Source organism: Silurus meridionalis, chromosome 2 (genome assembly GCF_014805685.1).
Source record: "Silurus meridionalis isolate SWU-2019-XX chromosome 2, ASM1480568v1, whole genome shotgun sequence".
Classification (NCBI taxonomy): domain Eukaryota; kingdom Metazoa; phylum Chordata; class Actinopteri; order Siluriformes; family Siluridae; genus Silurus; species Silurus meridionalis.
Genome location: NC_060885.1, coordinates 24,811,330 through 24,829,100, shown reverse-complemented (window position 1 = coordinate 24,829,100; position 17,771 = coordinate 24,811,330). Strand labels below are relative to the sequence as shown.

The window sequence follows — 17,771 nt, the reverse complement described above, 5'->3', positions numbered from 1 at the left end:
AAGCTCTCTCATGTATATACAATCATTATGTTTAATATATATTGTATATTATAATTTTGCAACGTTTTTAGCTACTCCTTAGGGTGCAGTTATCAGATGTAATCATTGGCTTATAATTTTTTCTTTTAAAATGATATTTTACCCTTTTTCTAATTTTTATTATTTAACTAAACCAAGCGATTCTTTTCTTCTAAATGTATGTTGCTTGTACTTGCTGCTTTATAATTACCCTTTGGGATTGATAAAGTACTCTATCTATCTATCTATCTATCTATCTATCTATCTATCTATCTATCTATCTATCTATCTTGATATAGTGTATGAATATACAGGTGCATCTTAATAAATTAGAATATCGTGTAAAAGTTAATTTATTTCAGTAGTTCAACTCAAATTGTGAAACTCGTGTATTAAATCAATTCAGTGCACACAAAATGAAATAGTTTAAGTCTATGGTTCTTTTAATTGTGATGATTTTGGCTTGTATTTAACAAAAACCCACCAATTCTCAAAAAATTTGAATATGGTGAAATGCCAATCATCCAATCAACTCAAAACACCAGAAAGGTTTCCTGAGCCTTCAAAATGGTCTCTCAGTTTGGTTAATTAGAAGACACAATCATGGAAATAACTGCAGATCTGACAGTTGTCCAGAAGACAATCATTGACACCCTTCACAAGGAGGGTAATACACAAACATTCATTGCCAAAGAAGCTGCTTACAGAGTGCTGTATCCAAGCATGTTAACAGAAAGTTGATTGGAAGGAAAAAGTGTGGAAGAAAAAGATACATAACCAACCGAGAGAACCGCAGCCTTCAGAGGCTGGTCAAGCAAAACCAATTTAAGAATTTGGGTGAACATCACAAGGTATGGACTGAGGCTGAGTTCAAGGCATCAATAGCCACCACACACAGGCATGTCAAGGAATTTGACTACAGTTGTCATATTCCTCTTGTTAAGGCACTCCTGAACCACAGACAACTTCAGAGGCATCTTACCTGGGCTAAAGAGAAGAAGAAGGTCCTAGAATCTTCAGTCTGGAGATCACCTTTTCTCCAGTCTGGAGAAAGGGTGGAGAAGCTCATAGTTGTTTAAAATCCAGTGTTAAGTTTCCACAGTCTGTGATGATTTGGTGTGCGATGTCATCTGTGGTGTTGGTCACTGCACTTGTTTACCAAGAAATTTTAGAGCACCTCATTCTTCCTTCTGCTGACCAGCTTTTTAAAGATGCTGATTTCATTTTCCAGCAGAAATTGCCACCTGCCCACACTGCCAAAAGCACCAACAGTTAGTTAAACGACCATGGTGTTGGTGTGCTTGACTGGCCATCAAACTCACCAGACCTGAACCCCAGAATCTATGTGGTATTGTCAAGAAGAAAATGAGAAACAAGAGACCTAAAAATGCAAATGAGCCGAAGGCCACTGTCATAGAAACCTGGGCTTCCATACCACCTCAGCAGTGCCCCAGACTGATCACCTTCATGCCCAACCAAATTGTAATTAAAGCAAAAGGAGCCCCTACCAAGTATTGAGTACATATACAGTAAATTAACATACTTTCCAGAAGGCCAACAATTCACAGACATTTTTGTTTATTGGTCTTATGAAGTATTAAAATTTTTTTAGATGAATTGGTGGGTTTTTGTTAAATGTGATCCAAAATCATCTAAATTAAAAGAACCATAGACTGAAACTACTTTTGTGTGCACTGAATTTATTTAATACACGATTTTCACACTTTGAGTTAAATTAATAAATGAACTTTTTCACCATATTCTAATTTATTGAGATGAACCTGTATGTGAGGAAGAGATACTGAGAGAGAGAGAGAGAGAGAGAGAGAGCGCTATGTGACTTGCAGTATTGATGTACTGCGCCTTTAAGGCAGAAGGTCTGTGTTCTGTTTTCCGGAAGCGGAAGTTTATGCAGTTTTGTAAACATTGTGCTGATCACCGCATTGATGGCAGTGTGACAGTTTATTTGTCATTAAGTTTATTTCAAGTCGCTTTATTGTGTTCAAGGTTATTATCTGTATGTATCAATGCTTATTTTTTTAGGCAGAAATTGGACTCATACAGTATATATACAGTAATGTAGTGTGTGCTTTACGCTGCTGCGAATCGTGGTGTGGATTCTCTGATTGGAAATGGTTGCATGTGATTTATTACGAAAACCTACTTTATATAACAGCTAACTAGATTTTGCAAAACTAAATTTTAAAAACTGATCTAGTGGCACATATTCCCCGTATTATATTGCCTCGCCCATGTATTTCTAGTAGAATGTGTATATCAAATAACAAATAATATTAACACTAGGGCTGTCAAAATTAACGCGTTAACTAACATTTATTTTAATGGGTTTTCTCAGTTGCTTTGGAGCATTTCTCGAATCATCCTTAATATTTGCAAAACAGTAAGTGCATTCTCAAAACAATTTGGACAAACAGCACAAAACATTTAATTTCTTGCAAAGCCTGTACTTATCTCAAAATACCTACTTAATATCTGAAAATTAAGTATTTGTGTCAATTAACATGTATTTTCCATCACAATGAAAAGTCCCTTTGTCATTGTTCACAAACAAAATCATCAAAATGTTTATTAATGTTGTCAGTATGATGGTGCACAGTTTCAGGGTTTCTTGATATAAACTATAGTTTGGATCACAGTGACTAAAAATGCACAAATTGGACTTCCTTTTGTTTGGCATCTATAAATTTCACCAGCACAAATTCATTTATTTGATTGCATATTTGATTTATATTGATTGCAGGAGAATGGGCAACATTGACACTTTTACTGTACTGTATATATACTGTTATAATTCTTTGTTTACTGTATACACTCTCCAATTGATGGTTCACAACCTTTGACCTGTTTTAGAGAACTAGTTGATCATTGGTTGATCTGATGCCGTTCTCCTTCATTAGTTACATTCAAGATTCATCTGCACAATTCATCAATTCAAGTCCCATTTACAAAAACAGTTTATTAGAAATATTAGCTGACAGATGATGACAAACTGGTTTAACCATTTTGCATTCAATGACTTATGCAATTAACTGATGCTGAGATGTTTTGTGGTTAAGACTATTTAGGTAAAACCAGTATAATATATTTTGATCAACATGACAAAAGCAACTGATATTGTCGGAAACAGTAGACAATTGTACACTATCCATTAAATGAATGTACAAAAGCATTCAAAATAGATTAAAGCAACAAGAAATGTTCTTATGGTGAGCACAAAAACGACTAAATGATGTAGAGGTTGAACAAGTCTTCTTCTTCTTCTTCTTCTTCTTCTTCTTCCTCTTCTTTTTCTTTTAGCTGCTCCCATTAGGGGTCGCCACAGCAGATCATCTGTCTCCATACCCCCCAAGTAGTTTTGAGAATTTCATTTCTGATCTGAAAAACGCTCCAAAGCAACTGAGAAAAACTGTAACACACGATTAATGTAGCGCACATTTCTGTTTGACCATTTTTTATTAAAACTATAAATAAATATAATATATAAGGAACAAAATTAAAACCTTCAACCCATCACACATTTATTCATGACGCTCTTACTTTATTCAGATATAAAACGTTTATAATCACTTAACATTTGTTTTACTTGCCTCAAATCATTCGCCATGATGCACACACCTGGTAATTAAAACCGTCTTTGGCGAAACATAGCATAAGTTCCCTTTGTTGTCCTAATGATTTACGTAATTTAAAACCCCATAATTGCTTTAAAACATAACAAATTTAAAAGTATTACTTTAAGGTACACTTAGAACAGGTAGAAATGTGCAATTAAGTTGTGATTAATCACAAGTTAACTCTAATGATGACCGTGCGATTAATCGCGATTAAATATTTTCATTGTTTGACATCCCTAAATTAATACAGCAATGTTAAACGGTCTACATGTGGCAAAGTTATTATGCAGTTTATGGATTGCTTTAACTACAGTATACTCTGCATCCTTTACAATATTTCTACAAAACATTTTGCAAACCCGTGCATTCACCTAAAGCAGCCTGGGACCCCTTTAAAACGAATTATAATAAAATAGATACATACATAAATTTTAGTGCGGTATTTTTTTTACATAGATATACAAATAATAGGCTTGTTTTTAAATGTGTTCAGTAATATTCTGTCTACGTATTCAACTTGTTTGCTCCAGAACCAATATCCAAAGTTGCAAAACCTAAAGTCAAAATGACTAGGCCTGACTAAGGTTTGCATGTTTCATTCAAGTGACCAGTCAAATAGAATTATTCAGTCATAATGCAGCTTTATTTTAGTTTGGGTTTTTCACACATTGTGAATTAAAACTAATTTAAAACTGTTGTGAATTGAAATGTACATCTGACTAAATAAAATAAATACAGGATGTAAATTATTGATTGGTAGTCATAGATGAAAAATGTGTTCATATTGTTCATCTGAGTCTTTTGGTGATTTATTGCTTTGAAATTAATATCCACAAATTATCTTTCTACTGTTAGGTTCTAAATCTGTGTGCAGACATGGGGGTGAAAGGCTTACAGTACTTTATGGAGGCTTGTTACCCTGATACATGCATACATGTGGACTTGAGACAGTTGGCTGTAGCTCATGCTGCAGACCATCCTGACCTCATGCCTATCGTAGTGGTGGATGGACTGGCCTGTTTGAGATACTGGTATCAGTGTCAAGCCTGGGTTCATGGTGGCCAGTGGAAAGAATACATGCATTCGCTACAAACATTCGTGGAGGCATTCAAAGCGATAGGCTTAAGATTGGTCTTCTTTTTTGATGGGACAATAGAGGAAAAGAAGAGAGCAGAATGGGTGAAAAGACGCCTGAGAGTCAACCAAGACATAGCCAAAGTATTTAACTACATTAAGAATCGCCACCAGCAACCAGGAAGGGAAATGTTCTGCATTCCCTCAGGACTGGCCACCTTCTCCAGGTTTGCACTTAAATCTCTTGGTCATGAAACATACTGCTCAGTTCGTGAGGGGGACTATGAGATCGCTGAATACGCCCTTCGTAACAACAGCATCGGTATCCTTGGTCAGGATACAGACTTTGTCATTTATGACACAGTTCCATATCTGTCCATTGCTAAACTCAGTTTAGAAAACATGACAACGGTGCAGTACTCCAGAGAGAAGCTCTGTCACATCCTGAAGCTTTCAAAGTCTGATCTTCCTTTACTAGCATGCATTCTGGGTAACGATGTTGTGCCGGAGCATCACCTACAGAATCTTCGTAATAATGCTTTGACCTTGTATGGGAAAAAACAACAGGGTGGCAAGGTCCATGCAGTAGCTCAGTTCATAAAAAGCCATCATCCAAACTGTGATGAAACATGTAGCATTTCCTCACTACCTTTATCCAAAGTCGATAAGAAGATTGTTGAAAAGGGAATCCAGTCATATCTTCTGCCAGGACAAACATCACCTTGGTTAGATCAAAGCCTTCCTTACCCAGAGCTGGTGTGTGTGATGGAGAAGTACCTCAAAAAAGACATATTGCAGGTATTATACATATATCTGCACACCTCGTTAATTAAAAATCAGTGTATAAATACATTTAAAGTAATTGTTTTTCATCCTGCAGGCAGCAAAAGAGAAGCACATACGAGCAGAGTGTTTCCTTAGCTATAACGTCCTACATGATGGGGTGGTTGAATGCAGCAATACACTGGAAGATGAAGAACTTGGACTGCCACCACAGGCCATTTTATATCAACCACTCCGAGAACATATCTACAGTATTCTCCAGCCTAGTCAGTTTCTTCTCTTTATGTTAAACATATTAAATTTCCTTTCAAGATTAATCATCAGTTACTTTACTTTATATGTAACAAGTAGCAACAATTCACTTTACACACAAACACACATACACAGTCATTCAGTTTTGCATAGACATTTTTTTATTTATTTATTTTTTTGTCAAATGGAAGAAAACCCAAGTGTAACTCAAACAGTAAGCTGAGATCAGGGTTAAATCAGGTACCCTGGAATAGAAAGGCAGGATGCTCCACACTGCACCACCAATCAGTTTAAACACTTTTGATTTTTCTTTATTTTAAATTTTTCTACTGAATACTTTTAATCTTTTTCCTTATTCATCTCTCGTGCAGGTTCTTCTGTGAAGGAATGGTTTGTTTTTCCCAGAAATCCACTTAAAGAACCAAAACAAGTGTATCCAAAGCCTCTAGCCCTTCCAGGTGCTGTATATATTTTTCATCCTAAAATCTGTGAGCATTACTGACTGACATTTGTTCTGCCAAGCCCCCTTCACCCCCAGTTTGATCAATACAAAAATCAACCCAGGACAGTGTTAGCCCAGAGATTAAGGCATTGATCAAAAGACCCTTAACAATCACTTTGCAGTTGTATCCTCTCTGATAGTTACTATAAGTCACTTTATACTGCTTTCAAATGAGTTACTGCTATACATATCTTATAAAAATCTCAGGAGTAAAGCTCTGCTCCCTTCATGCTCTCCGACTTTGTTTTTAAGACAATCCGATGTTGCTTTATGTTTTTGGGTATTGACATATCAACACTGAAAGGTTAATTGTGTTCCCAATGACAGTTTTTCTTCTAGTATAGTATACATGAAGAAGTTTGTATACCCTATTCAGTAAAGTGAAGAAGTCCTGATTTCTTATTATTTTGTATGTTTGTCACACTTTAATGTTTCAGATAATCAAGCTAATTTAAATATTAGTAAAAGATAACACAAGTGATCACAGCATGCAGTTTTTAAATCAAAGGTTTTTATTATTGACGAAAAACAAAATCCAAAACTGCATGGCCTTGTGTGAAAAAGTGTTTGTCCCCTGTTAAAACAGTGGTTTGTCACACCTGAGTTCAATTTCTCTAGCCACACCCAGGCCTGATTACTGCCACACCTGTTCACAATCAAGAAATCTCTTAAATAGGACCTGCCTGATAAAGTTAAGTAAACCAAAAGAAACCTGCTGCTGAGCAAAAAGAACATAAAGGTTTGTCTCAGTTTTGCCAGAAAACATCTTGATGATGCCCAAGACTTTTGGGAAAATACTCTGTGGCCTGACGAGACAAAAGTTGAACTTTTTGGAAGGTGTGTGTCCCATTACGCCTGGTGTAAAAGTAACACCACAATTCAGAAAAAGAACATCATACCAACAGTTTAATATGGTGGTGGTATTGTGATAGTCTGGGGCTGTTTTGCTGCTTCAGGACCTGGAAGACTTGCTGTGATAAATGGAACCATGAATTCTGCTGTTTACCAAAAAAAATCCTGAGGGACAATGTCCAGCCATCTGTTCGTGACCTCAAGCTGAAGCAAACTTGGGTTCTGCAGCAGGACAATGATCCAAAACACACCAGCAAGTCCACCTCTAAATGTCTGAAGTCAAATCCTGACCTAAATCATATTGAGATGCTGTGGCATGACATTAAAAAGGCGGTTCATGCTCGAAAACCTTCCAATGTGGCTAAATTACTACAATTCTGCATAGATGAGTGGACCAAAATTCCTCCACAGCGCTGTAACAGACTCATTGCAAATTATCGCAAACGCCTGATTGCAGTTGTTGCTACTAAGGGTGGCCCAACCAGTTATTAGGTTTATTGAAAAACACTTTTTCACACAAGGCCATGTAGTTTTGGATTTTGTTTTAATAATAATAATAATAAAAACCTTTATTTAAAAACTGCATGTTGTGATCACTTGTGTTATCTTTTACTTATATTTAAATTAGTTTATAATATGAAACATTAAAGTGTGACAAACATGCAAAAAAATAAGAAATCAGGAAGGGGCAAACAATTTTTCACGCCACTGTACATTGACAGCAACAGAACAGCTACATAAAACATCCAAAATAAACACTAGCTGATATAAACCTAGAACATACAGATCTATGCACAGGACTACCTACAGTGTGCATACAGTACAGTGAGACAGAGCTAAATGTGTAATAATGTGCAAGAAAGAATTTAATGTAATGAGTCCACATAATAAATACTGCGTGCTTGTTATTTAGTTTAAAATAGAATATAGAGCACTAAACGATTTAGTGGTGCCTGAATATTTTTGCAGTTGAGCATGTAATTCATGGCTCAGAAATTATTTTGTGGGTCTGTTAAATGGGTTGTAAAATTGTAAAATACGATTCGCATCGGTGCATCATAAAAGTTAACGATTTGATGCATTAATTTAAAAAAGAGTGCACCAGATACAAGTTGTCATTTGTATTGCGATGCATCGTTTTAAACATATTTGCATCAGTAAAAAAAAAAAAAATGTAATTATTAGTATTAGTATTATTTAGAAAGTGGGCAATAATTTTTGACCAATATTTGATATGTAGATTGATTTTCCCCTAAACTGTTTCTCAAGCGCATACTCTCAGCATCACTGCTGCCACATGAATATGGCGTATCACAACACTTAGGAGACCGAGACGTGTCCTGAGAGTCACTTAGAATACAGATTAACATGGCAGAGGTAGAGCTGTTAATCTTTCTAGAGACAGAACAGGGAAAAAAAACATCTGGTTTATCTTTCTAAACTGAAGAAATAAAAGTGTACCATATTGAATTGAATAAAATCATGTTTTTTAAATTGCATCGCATTGTGTTGAATCGAATCGAAATCGGAATGAGCTGCATCGTAATGGGGAGGGAGTATCACATCACATCTGTAGCTGCTTCATATATATCTTTAATGTATCGTGTCACTGCTATGCATCAGGATGTGAATCGCATCAGCCTCAGTTATGCAGATGCACATCTAAGGGAGTTTTTCCTTGCCACAGTCGCCACAGCTTGCTCATCAGGGATAAATGCACACCATTCACCTTGACTGTTGATTTATGTAAAGCTGCTTTGAGACAATGTCTGTTGTGAAAAGCGCTTTAGAAATAAACTTGACTTGACTTGACTTGAAGAAGGCTAAAATTGGTTAAAATATGAATGATAGCACCTAATGTGGATAACATTGTTTATTTGTTTTCTAGCACAGGGTCCTTCCTGAAGTCTTTCCATTATTCACTATCTGTTTTGTTCAAATAACAGAGGGAACTCCTGACCTCACAACTCTGTGGTTTGGAATGACTCTGAGGTGAAAAGTGTCAGAGTGTCCACTTTTTTAGCTGTTTTTGACCTACAAGACTTTGCTGAAGATCTGAAATCTTTTGACACTCCTTTGGTAGCTGTGATCTGTCTTGTAACATACATAGCAGTTCAGGTGTGTTATATCTGGCTGTTGTATATTTTAAATTTGATTGTCCTTAGTAATGTTTGCTACGTGAAAAGACATAAACTGATTATTCAGTCTGGCTTGCTGGTTTACATAACATGTTTCTGTGTTATGAAAAAGCCTTTTCTTTATGTTATATCTTCCAAGCGTTTGTTTTGTACACTAGATAATAACTTTCACCGCTTGAAAACTAAAGAGGAATATTTGTTCTTATTTTAGGCTAAACACTTTTCCGTAGAAGACATAGATGCATATCTAAGCCAAGCAGTCTGTATCAGATACAAGTCTTACACAGACCTCCAGCATACAAGGGTAAGCCGTTTATGTATTTTCTCTCCTTTGGAACTTACAGGCAGCTTAATGAAGGGTAGGAGGCCTGTTCTCCAGTTGGTCTGTGCCATGAAAGTGTTAAAATTAGTCTACAGTTGGGTCTTTCCTTCATCATTAGTGTCAATATGCAGTCTTTTCCAAAGGTGCCCTCCAGCCATGTGCACTTTGTGTGTGTGTGTGTGTGTGTGTGTGTGTGTGTGTGTGTGTGTGTGTGTGTGTGTGTCAACTCAAAGTCTCCACATAAACAAAAACAGTGCAGTGTTTTGGGTGTTGGTAAATGATTAAAGCACATTTGTATCATGTATTCTCAAGGAGACTGGAGACTGATTTCCTTAGTGCTACTCAGGGTAATAATTCTCTGTCCTGCCAAACCAACACTTCACGAGCTTTTTTTTTCTTTCCCCAAAACAGCAGAGTCATCTTGAATGATGTATTGGATTCTCTCATTATTTGGGAGTAAAAAGAAAAAAAGAGACTTGGGGGGGTTAGGTTTAGGGGGAGGGATCGTTTTTGGTCGCTTTGCGACATTCCACTCAAAAAGTGCTCTAATTGTGGTCTGAACCTGAGAGCAACGCTCTGGTGACAGGCTCCGAGACGTCCCTGCTGTTGACCACAGGCCTATTTCTGCTCCTTCCCTCATTTAAACCTACTACACACACTATTTAAGACGTTGCCTTCACGGGCGCCCATGGTTTTGGGGCAGCCATATTGAAGAACGTTCTCTCTCCAGTGAAGATGTGGGGCTAATAAACATCTCAGAAGAGATATTCAGGAAGCCACTGGCTGATTTGCTGCATTGCGAATGTACCAGTTTCCCTTACTTCCAAATGCACACACAGTCACTATTGGCATTGCAAGAACTGATCATGCTTTTAAGCCAGAGACCAAAAGAAACCAAATCCAAATCTAATTTGGGGTTTTTCTATCTTCTCACTCAGCTGTACAAGTTGTTTATAGAGTTATATTAGTTTTTCCCTCATATACTTTTTAGGGATACATGAGGAAGATTCTGTAAGCATTTGTTAGCAGTTAGCAGGTCTCTCTATGTTGTGCTTTGATGGTTGTTTGCTGCACTCATGTCAGCATTGTTTCTGTGTCTTTATGTTTCAGTACAAAGACATAGAGCAGTGTATATTTCCAGCTATATGTCGGGGTGATGAATGAATATGTTTAGGTCTATGTGTTTTGAGGGCACAAGTAGCAGGTGTTGAGTTGCTGAGCGACTCAGGCAAGCTGTGTGTGTGTGTGTGTGTGTGTGTGTGTGTGTGTGTGTGCGCGCACGCATGTGTGTTTAAGTCACTGTGGCGACAGCTTGCCGCTGGCCAGATGAAAGTGTGTGAAGCTCTCCTGCCTCCCATGTGCCGGAGGGAGGCAGGAGCACCTGTTGCACATGCTATTGTTGTGTCCCATCGGGAGCAACACTGTCACATCTGCCTGAAATGTGAAAGGGGGATCACAGGGGAGGAGGTGGAGGAAGGGGGAGAGACGAAGCAAGCTTTAAGAGCCAGACAGATGGCAGGAGAGTCTCCTGGGGCTGCTTGATACCCCCCTCAATCTCTCTCTAACTCTCTCCCTGTGCTGCTTTGTGACAGTGAGGGAATGTGAATATATACACACACACACACACATACGGATGCCTCTGTGTGCCGAAAACAACACAAGTACACACACTAGGCAGGAATCAAGGGCGTTAAGACCAGTTTATGTTTTGGAGAACTTTTAGGAAAGTGTTTTATTTTTCATCCCAGCAGCAAAGAACATCAGTTGCCTTATATGGAAAATGAACACATTTAGTTTTCCCCACATATTCTGGACTCTATTGTTCATTATTCTTCACTATACATGAATGTTTTAGGACATGAAATGGCACAGATGCATCATCGCACAGGTGAACGATCTGCTCACAAGGTTAAGAGTTGCCATTAATGTTAATCTCTGCCCCAGGCCTTGCCTTAGTTTCCCAGACATCTGGCTCAGGCAGCCTTCATTGTTTCTGTGGTCAAATGCTGGTAGAACAGCTGCTGCTTTTGCTTTAAAAGTAAAGCTCTGCACTTTGTCTCTGTGCCTAACAGCAAGCTACCATTGGTAATCATTGCCTAGATATTTGTTGGCAGGCTTCCAAACATATTCATTATTTGTTTTTACGCTGTTTTATATCAAAACAAACCAAACAATATCTGGCTTTCAGTACGTACAATAATGACAATAATGAAAGGGGTCATAAATTATAATAAGACAGTATGCAAATAAAAATGCTTTGAATTGCACTCTTGGAGGAAAGAAAACCCTGCCCAGTCAGTGTAATATTAACTGGTAGCATATACGCTTGGGCCGTCAAGCACTGCTGAAGCTTTTGACTTCATGTACTGACCACCTTTTGTTTATTTTAGTTTAAGCTGTGTTTGAGTGGAGAGCAGGTGGTAGGCAAGTCTTTCATTTTAGTGACACAAGCGCTAATCAGTCATTCCTTCTCTTATCTCCCATTACTGAGGGGGGAGGTAGCCAGGTGAGTGTCAGGCAGGCAATCTGCCCCCACTCCCCCAAGCACAACCCGTTATCTCGCCTAGCCTCTGTACAGACTAATATATAATGAATGGTTTTTGGTGTGATTTAAGGTTTTACTATATGATTTGTGTTCTATTTCTTTATTAACAATATTGCAAGTAAAAATATATAATTTTGCAGGTTCCTCAGGTGGACCCAAGGGCTGTTCATCTCGGTTCCCTCTTTGTCCGCGGCCTTACCTATGTGATTGCTGCCAATAGTGTCTGTGGTTTTCCTTTTGCAATGAACGAGATCATGCCTTGGAAAATCTTTGATGGCTTGCTGTTTCATTCGAAGTACCTACAAGCACACTCTAATTGTGCAAGGGAGGAGCTTCTAGAGGGCAATGTGAGTAAAAAGAAAGTGTTCTTATGAATATCAGTTGTGAAATATGTGTTATAAGAGGGTGAGAGATAGATAGAACATTTAAAAAAAAATATTTCAAACTAAACAATAAATATTACAAATTCTGCATTGTAATCTAGATTGTTATATTAATGTAATCAATTCTGTAATGTTGGCCAACTTGTGGAATCCATAAAGTTTGGTCATTAAAGCAGAAAGAGGAAATACAAAATACTAAGCTCTGAGATTCATGTGAACACTTCAAGGATTTGACTTTGCACTCAATGTGTTGTCAGTTACATTATTTTTCAAGAAATCTGTTATAGAAAATTAGAAAAGAATGCAAAATCAAAAGATGTCCACTAGTGCTCCCAGACTTTTGGACCACACTGGATGTATTCAACAATAACTGGCAAAAGGCTGTGAATGAGTAACATTGTTTATCCAGTGCCTTAAGTATGCCCTTTGATGGGTCGGGTCAGTCCCAGTCAGCAGTCCATATATCTTACACACTGCTCGAACCACACTAGTAGCTGTTTCTCTGCCAAGCCTCTGGTGGATACTAGATACAGCACATGCACACACAGGTTTCTGTGGTGATCTTAGAAAAAAAAACCTAAAAGCATGGCTTGCAAACAAACAGAATAAGTCAGCAAGAAATTTATCATTTTAACACTGTTATTCATTTGTTTTTATGAAAACAATTTTATGAAAACAAATTCTATTGTACACTTTTCTTGCAAGCATGCTTTTCTTATGGGCTGTAACTGAATATATATATATATATATATATATATATATATATATATATATATATATATATATCATGAAAAAAAGTGTTTTAAATGTTAATTCTTCAGCTATTCTTGGCTTGACTATGGTCTTCTGTTCAGATGTAACAAAATTTTAAACAGTAGTACTAATACAGCATTTTGTAACAGGAAAAGGTAGCAAAAGCAACTGAAAAACTGGGAAGACCCTACTGTGGCAACCCTCCACCTGCCATTATGCATATAATATAAATAACTGATGAAGCCCATGCATAATGAGCTTTCTGGTGCACTGTGATTGAGAGCCAGGCGAGTTTTCTCTTTCACAAGATCCCACATGTTTCCTTTAAGTGACATATTCCAGGTTTTTCATTTAAAATTGTTAACTTCTTGCTTTTTTTTTATTTTTTATTCTATTTATTTCTGCCTGAATTTCCTAGAGATTTAGCATTTTAATTAACTACATTTTTAAACCGATTTTTCTCAAAAGAAAAATTTAGCTTTATGTTCTGCTGATTTCATTCCAAATGACACTGAGGACCATCACAAGCAGTCGAACATTAGACATTTTTCTTGTTGTTTTCCTTCCAGCCTGCATGGATGTTACTCTTTGTCACACTTCGAGACCTGGTTCTCGGAGCATGCGGAAGACGTGGCTACACTATCCTTAGTTTTCCAGGCAGACAAATTCCTGGTGAGAGATCAGTAAATTTTTTTATTTTATCCACATGTAAATCTGAATTTCCAACTACGCAAAAAAAAAAAAAAAAATTATAGTTGAATTATTTGTGTGGTATCTAAAGTTACTTAAGATCTTGCTTGAGAGCCCAAAAGTAGCTCAGTAGCAGGCAGCATTCACCAGCACAGAACCTTAACCTCTGAGCTACCACAGCATCATGGAAACAAAAAATCACCCGAACATTTGGAGGCTGTGTATTATTACATTATCCAATAATTCACAACTGAGAATAAAAGAGAATGTAAAGCAAAAAAAAAAAAAAGATGGTAGAATTTATGTTTTTTTCTTTTTTGCAGGTTTAGAATTAGTTCATTTCTAGACTGTCTTCACATAATAATAATACGTGAATGTATGGCAAAGTGTGTACCATACTGTAATTCAATTCTGGTGCCTCTTGCAGGCAAAAAGCTTTTTTCATGTATAACACACTCCAGCTTCACTCCAGAGTTAATGATACACAGCAGCCAGCTTTAGATATGGCCGCTGCTTTGTCAAAACAAGAATAGATTTTTTTTATGGGATGTGAGCTATTTTAAGTAACATAACAAGAAAACAAAATTATAACATGGGGACTGTTAAAAAAACTCCTGGAGATCTGCTTCTTTTCACTGGCATCCAGCATACTGAGGCTTTTTAGCGTGATTAAAAGAGACCTTGTGGTGAAATCGTCTCCATCTGGTTTTTCTATTGATGTTGAACAGCGCATGAAACACATCTCGTGTCTCTGCGACGAGACTTTGTTTTCGTTTATGCTAACACCGTATCATGTTTGCTGCATTCCGTTTGTTTATTTGTAGCGTCGTCCACGGTTGACCGCTAGCTGTAATGTTTATCCAGCTGCATTTCTTTACATGTTTTATTGGATTAAAAATGTCACTGTAGTAATATTCCTTTCCTGGGTGAAACTACAAGAAGCTGATGTTAATAATAATAATAATAATAATAATAATAATAATAATAATAATAATAATAATAATACAACTGCCTGCAAGACAAAAGAGCATATTCAGTGGTGTTTCTGGTTTGGTTCAAGTTGTTTTTCTTAGAAAGGGATTATTTTGCCCTTCAGATTGTGTATTCTGTCAGTCGAAATATGATATTCAAGTATATGTATGAAAAAAAAAAGTCTGTCTCTAATTTAATGTCTGCATTTGAGCTGGTAATCACTGCCTCAGGCTTGTGGGGAGGTGGTGGTAGAGTTTGGGCTTTGGAGAATTATATGGTTTATGTTTCCAGTGATTCGCAATTTCTCTATTCCTTAGTAAATTAAGGACTGAGGCCCATAATTAAAATCACGTTTCAAAGATACTGTCATTTCCTCAGGGAGGCCCATGGATGAAGAGTCTCAACGAGAATGGGAACCCCAATTCTTTGGAACCCTGACTATAGACAGCATCCCAGGGGTCCAGCCTTTCACATGCAAGGTACATGCAAGGCGCTCTTAGAAACAGTAGTGTTGGTGTGTTTATCAGTAGGTACAGTCAAATCTAATGGAATCTAATTCCAATGTTGTTTTTAACCTCTAGGACATGGTTCTAGACCAAGTTCAAGAACAAGACGTCCTAACAAAAGAAGATGTTACCTTGCCCCAAGGTAAATTCACACACTGAAATTGCACATTCTGAGAGGTTTTAAAGTTGTATATTTATTTTTGCTCTCTATTGCAGATGGCCTCAGTAGCGAAGCTAAATTCCAGCTTTCCCTTGACTCCTAAAGATCATTAATTCTGGTGAAATTGAAGCCTTCTTGATCACCATACATGCTTGGTTCCTTTTGTCTGCTTGAGCATACTTTAATGCAGCTGACTGTTCATAGAGTTTTGTCTACTATGGGTTTGACTGTCTGGCTTTGATGAGTGAATAGGTGTGGTACACACACTGCTTACTATCAGTAAGGGGAAGCTCACAGAAAGAAATTCTTTAAGCACCTGCCTTTGCTATTCGCACGTGTTATTTGTTTGCACAGTGGCAACAAACGGGGGTGGGGGTTCAGGGGGGGTAGTTTAATGAAAAGATCCACAATATATTTAGAGTGTGTTCTTGATAATACAGAATGGTCCCAATTTTATTCTTATTTACATTTTCTGTTCTGAGCATTGATTAAAACTAAAATATTCTCTTTTGTGTAAAGATGTTTCTTCATCCTGGTCCAGTATCACCCAGCAAAATTCAGCTGCAATTTTAGCTTCCTGTTGTTTGGTTGGAAATTCATTATTATAAATGTTTAATCACTTCTGTAAAAGTCATGCTTGATGAAGAAAAAAGAAGACAAATTACTTCTGTCCACTTACTATATTAGTTCTCCATTAATTATATCATCAACTGACACAAACCTAGTGGTGGACAGTAATGAAGTAAATGTAACTCGTTACTGCACTTGAGACACTTTTTCTGTCTGTACTTTACTGAAGTATTTCCATTTGGGAAGACTTTTACTTTCACTTCACTACATTTCAAAGTCAAATGTATATATTGTATTTCAACTACATTTTGTGAAATCAGTCGTTTCTTTTTATTCATGAGTGGATAAAAGCTTAACTGATCAGGCCCGCAGCAATCCACCAATCGAAGTAGTGCATGCACTCTGTTTTGAACTTGTTTTGATTGGCGCTTGGTGATATCTACTTAACACAAACATACAGTTTATCATCAGTTCAACAGCAAGCAGAACATTTAGAGAGGAACAAATGAGGGAAGAATCTCCTGATTCGAACTTACCACAACACCCGTCGCCTGATTTGCCAGATTTTCTTTTTTTAAGTAGTTGAAAAAAGGTTTTGGGCTCATGATAATTGTAATAGATATCAGTCAATGTTTTACTCATTAAAATCATTCTATTAATAGATTTGTTTGTTCAGAGTAACATTAAAATCTTTTCACATAAACTAGTACTAGTAGTCATATAGTACATCGGCTATTTAAGAACATTTAAAGGCAAATATTTTTGTACTTTTACTCAAGTGCAAGTACTTTTACTGGAGTAGTATTTTACTGATAATTTACTTTTACATGGTTTGTGTACCAACACTGCACAAACCACATGTACTGATATCTCATTTAACTAAAGAAGGAATGAGGGCATCGTAATCTTTGTGGAGACTAGTTTGTGATCATAATTCCAGAACACCGTCTAACATGGTCTACCAAATTATCATTACTAGACAGCAGCTTATTACTCAAGCCTAAACTGCGCTTCCCTCTGCTCATGAGGCCATGAAACAGTGGCACTGCTGGAATTTCTTAAACAGTGCTGAGAGGAAATAGGATATGGAGAAAGTTGCACAGTTCTTCCTCCCATCTACAGAAAAACGAAGCCCATGTTGGAATGAAAAACAGAGCTACACAAACACACTCCTTGACCTTGGCATGTGTGAAGCATGTTGGAATAGCAGGAAGTTCAGTCGATGGATTTATCCATGACAAAAGAGGTTTTGGATCGCCTTGGACAAGCTTTGGAAAATTGTTGGGCCTCAGTAAAATTATAGGACAGAACAAAAAGCTATGCAGTTTGGTTAAAAAAATTAGGATTGAAAGTAATTGAAGTCTTTGCTAATAAAGATGATAATGCATGATATGATCCTCCCATTAGGTTTGTGTATCTAAGAGATCATTCTTGGTGCTGCAAGTTTTTTATTTTACCACAACAACCAGTTGACTTCTGTGTTTCCTAAATAAATACTAAACAATTCCTGTTTTGTTTTCTTGAATCATTTCCTGGTGGCCTTGCATGGAGCTTGTGTCTTTTTCAGAAAGGACAAGGCAAATTTAGCAATACAACAATAGAACGTCAGCTTAATT

The 17,771-nt window shown here is 37.0% G+C and overlaps 1 protein-coding gene across 1 annotated transcript; it reads left to right on the top strand.

Annotated features, from left to right (window-relative positions):
- The first annotated feature begins 1,932 nt into the window (after positions 1 to 1,932).
- fam120b (family with sequence similarity 120B) lies at positions 1,933 to 17,661 on the top strand. Its single transcript, XM_046877312.1, is given in 12 exon segments — positions 1,933 to 2,025; positions 4,509 to 5,525; positions 5,608 to 5,776; positions 6,134 to 6,220; positions 9,063 to 9,092; positions 9,095 to 9,234; positions 9,466 to 9,558; positions 12,262 to 12,468; positions 13,827 to 13,929; positions 15,298 to 15,398; positions 15,501 to 15,567; positions 15,642 to 17,661. Coding segments are annotated over 11 exon segments (2,040 nt in total). The 5' UTR covers positions 1,933 to 2,025; positions 4,509 to 4,529; the 3' UTR covers positions 15,689 to 17,661.
- The last annotated feature ends 110 nt before the right edge of the window (positions 17,662 to 17,771 follow it).